This window comes from Ciconia boyciana, chromosome 2, assembly GCF_034638445.1.
Source record: "Ciconia boyciana chromosome 2, ASM3463844v1, whole genome shotgun sequence".
NCBI classification, from domain to species: Eukaryota; Metazoa; Chordata; class Aves; order Ciconiiformes; family Ciconiidae; genus Ciconia; species Ciconia boyciana.
The window spans coordinates 20021882-20033716 of record NC_132935.1 but is presented as its reverse complement, the minus strand read 5'-3'; the positions used below and the strand labels follow the sequence as shown (position 1 = coordinate 20033716).

The 11835-nt window shown below is 37.1% G+C and overlaps 1 protein-coding gene across 1 annotated transcript in view; it reads right to left on the bottom strand.

Annotated features, from left to right (window-relative positions):
* Positions 1-1976: 1976 nt before the first annotated feature.
* NUDCD1 (NudC domain containing 1) overlaps positions 1977-11835 on the bottom strand; it is a 52778-nt gene continuing 42919 nt past the window's right edge. Inside the window, exons 9-10 of the mRNA XM_072852025.1 lie at positions 8910-9069; positions 1977-5054 (exon numbers count right to left, since the gene is read on the bottom strand). Coding sequence (XP_072708126.1) covers positions 4762-5054; positions 8910-9069 — 453 coding nt within the window. The 3' untranslated portion in view covers positions 1977-4761. The remainder of the gene's footprint in view (positions 5055-8909; positions 9070-11835) is intronic.

Sequence of the window (11835 nt, the reverse complement as noted above, 5' to 3'; positions counted from 1 at the left end):
CATTTTTGGAAAAGCTTCAGGCCAATGAAGAATCTATGCTTTGTTGTCAGTAATGTTAAAAGATTCTCCTCTCCGGAATCCACTGCATCTTCCCCAATACTTTAAAGCAGTATGAATACATACATGTGCGTGCATATGTAGGTGTAGCTGAAAATACAAACGTGTATACACACACAACTCTTGCACATTCAGAATGCAAGTAATGCATTAACAAAAGCTAGTGGATACTGTATATTCATCATACTATAATAAAAGTGACACTCTAAAATGATTCATTTTTTACATTGGAGTTTCTTGCATCGTCCTTGACAATTCCTTGCAAGTGCCAATTTAATTCGATTGCAAAACCACACTGGAATGGCTTATAAAGGATTATTTTGCCTAGAGCATTAGATCAGTAAAGATTATGATAAATATTTTCCAGGTGTACATCCAAACTTGCCAATTATATCTATCATCAGATTTTAATTGATACCCAGCTACCACATCACAGTAAACATCTTTGTTAAAAGGAAGCAATTTTTCAGAAGTAGCTTAAACCATTTTTGAAGGAAAAAAATTACACCAGCAGATACTTCTCCAAGCAAAATAGTACTAAAGCTTGATTTTGAAATTATTGCAATAGTCTTGATCAAAAGACTTGGCTGATATTTGGGGTTTCTACCTCAAAGACTGCAGCTAAGTTATGTTTTGACCTTGCTGATCTTTATCCATAGCACAAATGCAGATGACTTGCATGGGGAGGAGGGGAAACAAATCTCACCAGATTTCCAGAAAGCTGTTATGAATGGCACATAGGACTGGCTGCACAAAATTCTAAACCAAACTGCAGAAGCAGTGTGCAAAAGCAATCCTACTAGTCTAAGTGCAGTTGTTAGTATCTGAAGCAGCACGTATTTGGGTATACAATACCACATTCCTTTTGGGACAAGGGGAGTAAGTTCTTACTTCAAATCAGTTATGTATATCTGCCCTACCCAGAAAGAAGATGGAATAACACATGAAAAATCTAGGACCACTGATGCCATTATCAGAGAGGTGACCACACACATTTTATTTTCCCACAGAATAAGGAAAATCTTGAAATGAGAATTAGAAGTTGATGATTGCCACTGTGATTATAGCAATTTAATTCATAAGCAAGTGGTGATATGTAAGTTTGGGATATTAACAGTTTAACTCAAAAAACTCAAACCTATCTAAAGTATTTTATGTAGCAGAATCAGACAGCAATAATTCAAGTAAAAATGGTTATTACATGCTAATATGTGATTGACTGCAGGCTTCAAGTTCATCTAATCTGCATAATGAGAACAGAAAATATAAATTGACAGAAGGCAAGGAAATTCAAAAGTTATAGTGGTAATAATGTCCATTATTGAAAAAAAAGCACAGCAAACTGAAATAAAATATAAGCTTCAACCTCATCTGTTACTCTCACAGGGTCTGCTGTTTCACCAATGAAGAACCACTTTTTGACACAGGACATATGTACGGACAAAATCCTTCCTCTTCTCCTTCACCCTCCTGCAAAAAAGCACCCCTGGGTTGAGGTAGGGGGAGAGGAAGGATGTGCAGATCTCTCTCCTTCTTCCATCTAGAAGGGTTTGTCCAAATCATCTGGGTCTTGTACACAACAAAGACACAGGATTAGGGGGTGCAATGTGCACTTTAACACAAGAACACACCTGAATACATATCAACCCCCTCCAGTAACTACCTCCATAAATTTGTATGTTGGGCAGGTATGAGATACGAAAGAAACTGTACAGGGGTTTTCACAGAAATGAACAAGGAGTGCAACAGTGCACGTCTTGGCAACAGACGTGACCTTGCAGTGCAGACACCCATCAGAACTTCGCCCTAACAGAAAACTCTTTAACATAACAAGTGTTATTTTAAGGAATTTCTTGTTTCTATTTTTCTATTTTGTTTCAGTAGCATAGGAAGGATGCACATTTGAAATGAACAGAAATCCTTTAAAATAATTAAAAACCCCTTTATTAATAAATTTAACATTTTTTCCATTTATTTAAACTTGTAGAAGAATACATGATACATTCCAAATACGCAGCCAAGGAAAACACTGAAAAAGATATTAGAAATAAATAATGCAAGTCTGTAATAGCCAAATATTTTCTCAGAAATTCTGTAAACAGATTGTGATTGGGACCTTGCAGGAAGTACTGTGTCTTAAAATCTAAGATTTCAAGAAATAAAATCCTAGAAAAATTGAAGTATGGTTCCCAGAAAACCACCTCTTCTAAATATCCACATTCTATACTTTGTATAAGCCTACATTAATACGCTAAACAAATAAGTCTTAAAATTAAGTGAACACAGAAATGGAAATGCTGATAGTAAGTGCCTCTCTGTGGCTTGCAGCCATTTAATTATAGTAACTTGCTGTGCAACAGCATGCAAGGTTCCTCAAGGCAACAAATCTCTTAAATAATACAATGTCCTGAACTCTCATAGAAAGTAAAATAAAAGAGAGACTATCTGACATATCCTTTCTGAGAACACCATGATTGCAAATAGATGAGTAACATGGAAAAAGGGATGAACCTCTTCCCCATGTTCAATTGTTCCCAGGAGCAAACAAGAACTCCCTTGAAACACACACACATTTGGGCAGAATGTGAGTTTTAGTTATTACACATTTTAATACAGCCTCTTTTTTTACTTGACTTTTTCCTCTGTTGCAGGAGACAGCAGAAGTATGTTTCCAGATATCTAACCCACAGCAAGGAGAATTTGACAAAGAACAGCTGTAATTCTCATCTATACTGAAGCTTCCTGCAATAGACCTGAGGTGACAAAAGCATGTTGCCCATGAATCCTTCACTCCCTCTTCATTCCTCCATTCCCCAAACATCACAACGTGTTCTCAACTCTGTGTTCCCAGTGATTAAATCTCAGGTTGCTAAGTAATATTCATATAAATCTCAAAGCACTTTATGCTGCAAAGTAATCAACTACATAAAATATTTTCTAAAGGACCTCTGCATGAATTCTACCACCTTGTTTGACATTATTGCCCAGCAATGAAAATTTAGATGCAAACCAGTCCTGAAACAGTAATACATTCACTGAGCCTTTTTTAAAAGCATTTTCAAGACAGTTTTAAAGAAATAGAATGAGGGGAAGGTTTGCATGCAAATCAAGTCTGTTTTAACTTACCCAGGTGAGAGTAAGGAAAAAAATTTTCAATATTGGATATACAATGTAATACTGCTGTAAGGAGGAGGAAAATCAGATTCCTTGAAAAGCTACTGAATTTGGAGGGTTTTTTGCAAGCCACAACTGCTTGTCTCCCTCTTAAATTCTCAGTATATTATTTAATCATTTCACCAATACAAGTCTGGAGAATTTACAGGAGAGTCAAAACAATCACAACTAAGAAATTGTTAGTCCATAAAAACGGAACACTTATTTTCCTCTCAATAGATTCTTACACAGGTCTGAAATAATATTGGAAGAGGTGCAAACTATTAGGCCACTTGTTGTATTTGTGTCTGTCTCAGTACTTTGGTACCACAGATCACAGCAGCTTTCCTGCCAGTACACAATATATTGATTAGGCATTCTTTCCTATGGAGCTGTGAGCAAACTATGAAAAAAAACAGCCTAAGGTGGAACTGTCACAACTGATCCTTTTTTGGTTTAACTGTATTGACGATGTCAATTAAAAATAAGAAACAAAAATCTTTGGATACAACTTTTCAACAAAATTAACCATGCCAGTTTTTTAAACAGAAGCATCCTTATGCCCTGTGTACTCTTACACTGCATATACCACGTTTGGACTTGTGCATCATGGACAGAATGGTTAACTAATAACACAGTATTTATAGTGATATCTGAGGCAGAAGGAGCACTCCAAGTTTCCCATCTCGGCTTACAATACAGATGCTTTTTCTGTCAGCCATTTCCTAATTGTAAATTAGTCACTTGAGATGAAGTACAATATCAAGTGAAAATAACACAACTGAGAGTATAACTAGATCTTGACTAATACCATTCGATATGTAATCACCAGCTATATTCACCCTTATTTGCTTCAAGAAAAAGCTACTAAAAGCTATTCTAGTGTCTTTTTTAATGTGAATAGATTTCACTGCGAGCATGACTAAGTCCCAAATCAATGATCTAAAGTCTGCATATACAATGAAATTATTCCACTTGAATTAAATACCTGTATAAGAAACATAATACTCCATTCATTGCATTCACATTTCACTCAATACTACTGAATACTGAAATATTAAATCGTTTTTTTGGCCAACAGCATTTGAATTTGGGATTTTTTTTCTTTATCATACACACTTCTTTATTTTGCACATCATATGCTTGTAACTCAAGGCTTTATTTTCTTTATCTGACTACTTCTTTCATAGGTAAACAGTGGCATTTAAAAACAGAAGTGAATTCTCAAAACTCAGAAGTATGGCAAACACAGTCATTTGGAAAAAAACAATGGATAAATCCGTTCACCTATGCAATAGCAGCCTCTGACAATTGCTTTGAGAAAGCTGTTAGCGCAGAAGACATCTTCCCATAGCTCTGAAAAAGCTTACTTCAGCAAAGTTGAAAAACTCTCTCACTATCTTACAGATAAATTCTAATGAAAAATTTTGATTCCCCTGTAAAATATCTCCTTTTTAAACTGCAGCAAATTGTACTGAACTTCTCAGATCATTTATCTATCCAGTTCTTTAACAAACTGTTAACACAACTACAGCAGAATATACTGAATAATTAATTTCCAGAGTTCACCTTTATTAAAAACAAGGTTTTTGTTGTGAGAACAAATAATCTCTCACTTGTAGCTTGAAAGCCTAAGATAGGATCATTGGCTTCCAGGGTTGCTACTAGCTGCTTAGCAACCTGTCCTACTTGTCTTCCTTCCTTCCTGTTGTAGAGAACTGTGGACAGAGGAGTCGGCTGACGATAGATGAAAACTCGTCGCAAGCACTCACAAAGAGCAGCGTAGGAGTAATCTGGAGCACAAGCCATGAACTTCTTGTCTTGCTTTGATGCTTGGACATAACCTGCATAGCCCAAAAAGAAGTAGAAGGGAGAAGTAATATATTGGTTTCAACCGCACTCTAACTGGCTAAGACAAAAATCAACCTTACCTTAAAAAATAATATGCAATTAGTAACAAAAAAGAAAGAAAGATATATGTTATTAAATAAGCCAATAGTTTCTGGAGGTGTGCATTAACCAATTTAATACCAATATACAATTCTTCTGTACATCTTCCTAACTGGCATTTTTGATGCGCACGTATGTATAGCTAGTTACTGTTCCCACATTTAGCCTCTCTCTGCCTCATGAGGTCTTCCATTTTCTCAGCAGGATCATAAGGCACGGATACACATCTTGGCCCAATATTAGTAGTCTAAGCAGAATAACCCTCTTCTCTCCTCTCATTGCCCAGTTTGTAGTTACATTTACAATTTAAGATTTCTGAGTCTACCTAATCTTGAACAGACATTTAAAACTAATATTCTATTTAGAACTGACTGAAAAAACCACAAGTTACTTTTCAACACACTGCAATCTTTGTTAATATTCACTGAGAAGGAAAGATCTTCCTTTTCCTCTTCCATTACAGAACTCAATTAGTAAACGGACTTATTTCAGACTGATTTCCTTTCATTCTTTTGTAGAGAGACTTGAGACACAATCTTTGCAAAGTGATCTACCATCCTTCTGAAAGGTTATTTGCTTCAATTCCGTTGAACAATGCATGGCAATGGTTATCACTAAAAGACTGCACCTCTGAGAACAGCAAGCATGCTAGAGTTTACTTTTTTCGGCTCTCCCTCTTTGCTTATTATCATAGGGTAGAGGTCAAAGTACTTGCACTGGGGCTGGCTGGGATGGGGTTAATTTTCTTCACAGCAGACCATAAGATGCTGTGTTTTGAATCTGTGACTAAAACAGCATTGATACCACATGATTTTTTTGTTTATTGCTGAGCAGTACTTGCACATTGTCATGGCTTTCTGTTTTTCCAACTCTGCCTGCCCCCCAGTAGGTTGGGGATGCACAAGAAGTTAGGAGGGGACATAACCAGGACAGCTGACCTCAAGTGACCAAAGAGCTCAACCCATGAGCTTTCTTGCTTTTGCTCCTCTTGTTCTCTCCCCTGTCCCACGGGGGGCAGGGAGGGGGAATGGGACGAGAGCAAGCAGCTGTGCAGTGCTAGGTGTTCACCAGGGCTAACCCAGGACAGTACCATCACACTTTAACACTGCATTTTCATGCCTTGAGGGTGTTTTGGGTTTGTTTTGTTTGGTTGGTTTGTTTTTGGTTTGGTTTTTTTTTTGTTTTTTTTTTTTTTTTTTTAAATGTTAACCCTAAGACTTCTAAATTTACAAATGCTTGCTACTGTCCTCAAAACATCATCTCTGTTCAAATCCAGCTTGAAAGTTTTCACCACAGAACAATCAGTAAATATATAGCTAGACTATCAATTGACATGATTGCTCTACTGGGAAATATTAGGACAGCCAGAAAGACTTTCCAAGTGTAAGTTCATTAATTTAATTCATATATTTAAACACTGGCACTACCAATAAAAGCAGGATTTAAGTATAGGCTTGCAGGTGAAAGAAGCTTTTGAGCCAGGGGACTTGTATTTAACTGGGATTTCCCAGAAAGAAAATTGTAGGCTCTTTATTTTTTTAAAAAAACAAATCTAAAAAATGTCACTGTCCTCTATTTTTCTGGTTTATAGATACAACCCTGTTAGGAGCAGGGGATTTATATAGCAAGACTAATGAGTAGTCAGTGAAAGATACAGGCTTCTTCAGTAAACTGTGGTAAGAATGGGCAAGATCACACAACTGCTCCCTCAACCAGCAGCAAATCATTAGAAGTTAGCAGCCAAAGGTCTATTCAAGACCCAGTGCTTTTTTTCCAATAGAAAGTTCTTAGGACAGATATATAGAACAAAAAACTTGGTCCCTTCAGTGTCCCTTTGGTTCCTTCCTTAGGTTTCAGTCCAAGACTTGAACTGAAAAATATTAATTTTTCAATCATCATCTTTGTATAGCTTGTTAAAAACTAATTCCAAAATTTCAAGCAGAGGAAGAAGGAAATAGGGCTACTACCATTGCTTTGGTCAATATAATGAATACTGTACGTTTTGGAAAACTAGCCTTTTAATCTAGAAAATACTAATTTTTTTCTAGTAGCTCTTGCAAAGTACTTCTAAATTTGGTTGTAGATAAACAAGCTGATGACTTACATCACCTCTGGCACATAAAAGGTGAACTAGATTAGTACAGAAGTGTAAACTTCGATATAATACTCTAAAATGATAGTGCAATAAGGAGAAAGAAGTAGAGGAACAATGTTGGTTTTTATCACCTTAGGTACAAAAAGCTCAAAGATATCATAATTTCCTTCCTGTTCTTTTCAAAACAATAGAAACACATTCTTAAAACAGTACTACAAAGTTAGCACAGAAACTTGAAACTAATAGTAATTTGAAAAAACAACTTAATCCTTATCATCCGCCTTTTTCCCAGCATAATGGAATTTGAAATGAGTAAACAAAGAACAAACTGTGAAATTAATCGCTTTTGTTAGAGGATTTGTTAAGATGCTTACAGCTTAATTTGTTCTTAAGTTAAAATAACAGGCTATTTAAAAAATCATTCATATTACAAAACTAAATAAATTGCAAAAACTCAGAACAAAACCAATTATGTGTTACGGTAACCTGTGTGATCTCTTATAAAACAGCTAATATCTTCCCTTCCATTTTGGACCCAGACTGAGAGTGGTGTAGTCAAACAAATGTATTTGAGGGAGGGAGTGAATAAATTGTCACAGTCATGGCATTATTGAAGGAATGGGTCTAGAAAACACTTAGAGAACATGAAGACTATAGTTGTCACAGCAGAAGTAAATCCTGGACCAGATTAATTTTCATTAAAACTGATTTATCTGTTTCTTACTTGATAGGTACAATACTGGGCTATGTGGACCATCCTATTTGATCTGATATGTCAATTCTTACTCTTGCATTCATACTTTTCAAAGTACTTTCTGCTTCTGAGCTTTAGGATTCTGCTTCCCACAGTGGATAAAAACAAATTCTTAGTCCTGATTGCAAGAATACAGCAATAACTAATGATTTTTCACAATCACATTTTCTACTTTTCTGGCAGTCTGTAATTTCAGAACAGTCAGGGGCTTCTTGAGCCAGAGCTGGCACAGTTACACTCTTGATTGTTTTTTCCTGTCACAATGATATTTTTTTTTTCCAAATTAATGAAAACTTTCCATGTCCATGATGTTTTGCGGCAGAGGGTTCCATAGCTTAAATGCACATATGTGAAGTATTTCTTTTAGCTTCTTTTGAACCTACTATGTACCAGCATCATTTGATGCTCCTAGCTCTTACAACAGAAGAAACAGTGAACAATCATGTCCAATTCTTCAGACTTGTCACCTGGGACAAAGAGATAGGAAAAAATCTAAAGGTCACTTATTAAAACATCTTACCATAAGCATATATACACCTAGACATGTCATCAATGAACTGCAGCTGTTCCCCTGATGATTTCTGTGTGAGTGTTAAGGTGCCGATTGTGCTTTTAAGTCTTTAACTCGAGTTCACTTATCCAAGAAACTCTCCTTTTTACTGTACAGTACTGTGTTTCCATCCTGTATATTGTCTGAAAAGGCTTATTTTCCTCTCAAGGCATAAATATTTTATTTCTTATGCTCTAATATGTCTAAAATTAAGCTAGCATGCTGCTATCAACAGAATTATAGTACCTTTCAATTCAAATTTAATTGAAATATCAACAGAAGCCATACTAAGAGTATGCAGGTAGAAAAGTCTCAGAGAGAGGAGTCTGACACATACGTTAATTTCCTACCTAAAGCATTAAAAGTTGCAATGTGTTCCCACATGTTCTCTGGTTGGTCAGAGTGGGGCTGCCAGAGAAGAGCATCAACATCATGCCTCAGACAGAAGCATGGCATTTCTCTGGGATGCACAACAACTGAGAAAAGATACTGGTTGCTTCCAAGATTAATCTGAAAACAAAACAAAGAAATACAAAATATTAATTCAAAGCATAAATAGCAGATTCTGTCACACATACTGCCAAAGTTAGATGATAAATAGCTTCATATTTGTTAGTTGACAAAGTCTTTGAATACATTATGCTGCATCCCACTGATCAACAGCTCAATGCACTACAGGTAGCTAATATATTTCAAGCAGATGCAATTAAGTTTCTTGGGATAGCATTTAGGGAAACATTATGTCCACTACACAAGCAAATGGAAATGTGTTTTGTGTAGAAATGGTTTTCTAGGATAGAGGATCCTAACCTACAACTTCTGATGTTAGGAAAAGATTCTGTCTAAGTAATCACATCTGGTTTTCTGCAGCACCAACAGGGAAGGAAATACTGTCCCTCCGCAGTAAAAGTTGGTAAGCACTGGAACAAGGATTAGTTAGAATACTAAAGTTATGAAATGACAATAATTTTTTATTTACTCACAATCAAATAATTACTAAATTTCAGATTAGCACACTCTTCATCAAATATGTCTAGGTCACCAAAAACATTCAATAACCACTTCTATTCACCAGGAATAACCAATTACGTAAGAAAGACAAGACAGGCATATCCTGCTACCTGAACAAACATTAGTAAGAATAAACAATAAAACAACACATATTTTGAGTTTTCTATGTAAAGCCTTCTAAAGGAAGTTAATAGCAATACTTTTAATGTAGCACTATGACTCGCAAATGCTCAAAGAGGAAAGAACAATCTGTTCCTTTAAGGTCTATCAAGAAAGAACACCCAGGAATTCCTGTTTGTACTCAGAGCTGATCTACATTGTTCACGTTACCAGATGAACAAACACATTTGAACCATTTTTTATATCCAGAAGCTAAGTCTGCAACGGTAACATGCAAGATTACACCCTAATACATGGTAAGATATATTACTCTTCAATGAGCATTTCAGATGCTGACATTTGACGACTAATTGTTCTCTAACAGTTGTCACAGCACTCTTTATTACATGCATTGTGGCAATAACTATGACCTGCAACCCTTTTATGCTATCATTGTATAAATGTCACAGGATGGGGTCTCTGTCTTGAAAACCTTAATTTAATCTTAACATAAGATCCAGTGGACAAACAACAGCTATTGAGACCCGGAAATTTGTTTACTCGAGGTTATACAGTCTATGGCAGAACTAATATAATTATTTCAGCTGATTAAGTTCAAGTCTAATGGCTCAATTTCAAAACAGCCTTCTATTACTACACCATTCCACAGGCATACAAATTCTTCAGTTGTATTAAAACTACAAAAGAGGTGAAATAATCCTCAGTCTCCATTAAGGCCAGATGCAATAATGAAATGAGGGTTACTAATTTTCTAAGCAACTAAGAGGCAAAGAAATGCTAATAAAGATAACGTCAAGAGCACTACTAATAAGGTGCCTTAAGGAGAACAAAGCAGAAAACAGGAGGCAGGTGTTGTATTGCTGCAATGTGCTGAGCAAAACAGAAAGTGCAAAGTCCTAGTCCCTCAAACTTCTTAGCATCTGAGAAAGGTAAGAAATCAGCAGAGGTCAGGCAGATGACACCGACAGAAGTAAGTGGAACAGACCTCCAAGGAGCACAGGAAAAACAGGCAGAATGAATAAGAAACAACTTGAGAAAGGGAACAAGTTGAGACTTCTCATACATTCAACTCAAGACTCACTCCATGGGCCCCTATTGCATGCTCACAGTGGCATCTGCTTCTCACTCCTGGGAAAAAGTGAAGCATGGGGATTGTGCATCAGACACACTGGTGTGATGACACTCCACAGGGTCATAGTCAGTTACAGTATGATTTGACCAGAAGAACCTGCTAGAAGGCCCAGCCTCCTCAGCTGTTTTTCATCAATGTGGCCTCTGTTTTGCTGCTGGACAGCTAATGTCCCCAAGAGTCATCATTATTGCTTTTACCTGGGAGATGGGGCAATGAAGTAAGAAAAGCAAGTTGTTCCCAGAGCACCAGAAAGAAATTAAGTTTGGCTTCCTACAGACTAGAATTACATTTCCCTAAGCTTCTCTTTCCCCAGAGCTCCTTGTAGATTTCATCTCTTCTCATTTTTGAGCTCTTTTCTCCCATGATCCCTACCTGCTTTGCTGAATATGAGGTAGCATAGTCTACAACTAGTCCTGAGCTTTGGCTGTGCTTGCAGGCCAAACAGCTGCTGCCTTTTAAACTGGATATGGACTGAGCTACTGTGGTGGGTTTGACCTTGGCTAGCTGCCAGACACCCACCCAGCTGCTCTCTCACTCCCCCTCCTCAACAGGACAAGGGGAGAGAATAAGATGAAAAAGCTTGTGGGTCAAGACAAAGACAGGGAGATCACTTACCAATTCCACCATCAAGGGCAAAACAGACTTTACTTGGGGAAAATTAATTTAATTTACCACCAATTAAAAATTAAGTAGGATGATGAGAAACAAAGACAGAGATTTAAAAAAACCCTTCCCCCATCAACAACTTAACTCCTTCATTCCTGACTACTCTACCCCTCCCACTACCAGAGTGGTGCAGGGAGATGGGGAATAGGGGTTGGGGTCAGTCCATAACACTTCCTCTCTGCTGCTGCTCCCTCCTCATGCTGTTCCCCTGCTCCAGAGTGGGATCCCTCCCACAGGATACAGTCCTTCATGAACTGCTCCAACGTGGGTCCTTCCCATGGGCTGCAGTTCTTCACAAACTGCTCCAGCATGAGTCCTTTTCAAGGGGTACAGTCCTTCAGGAATGG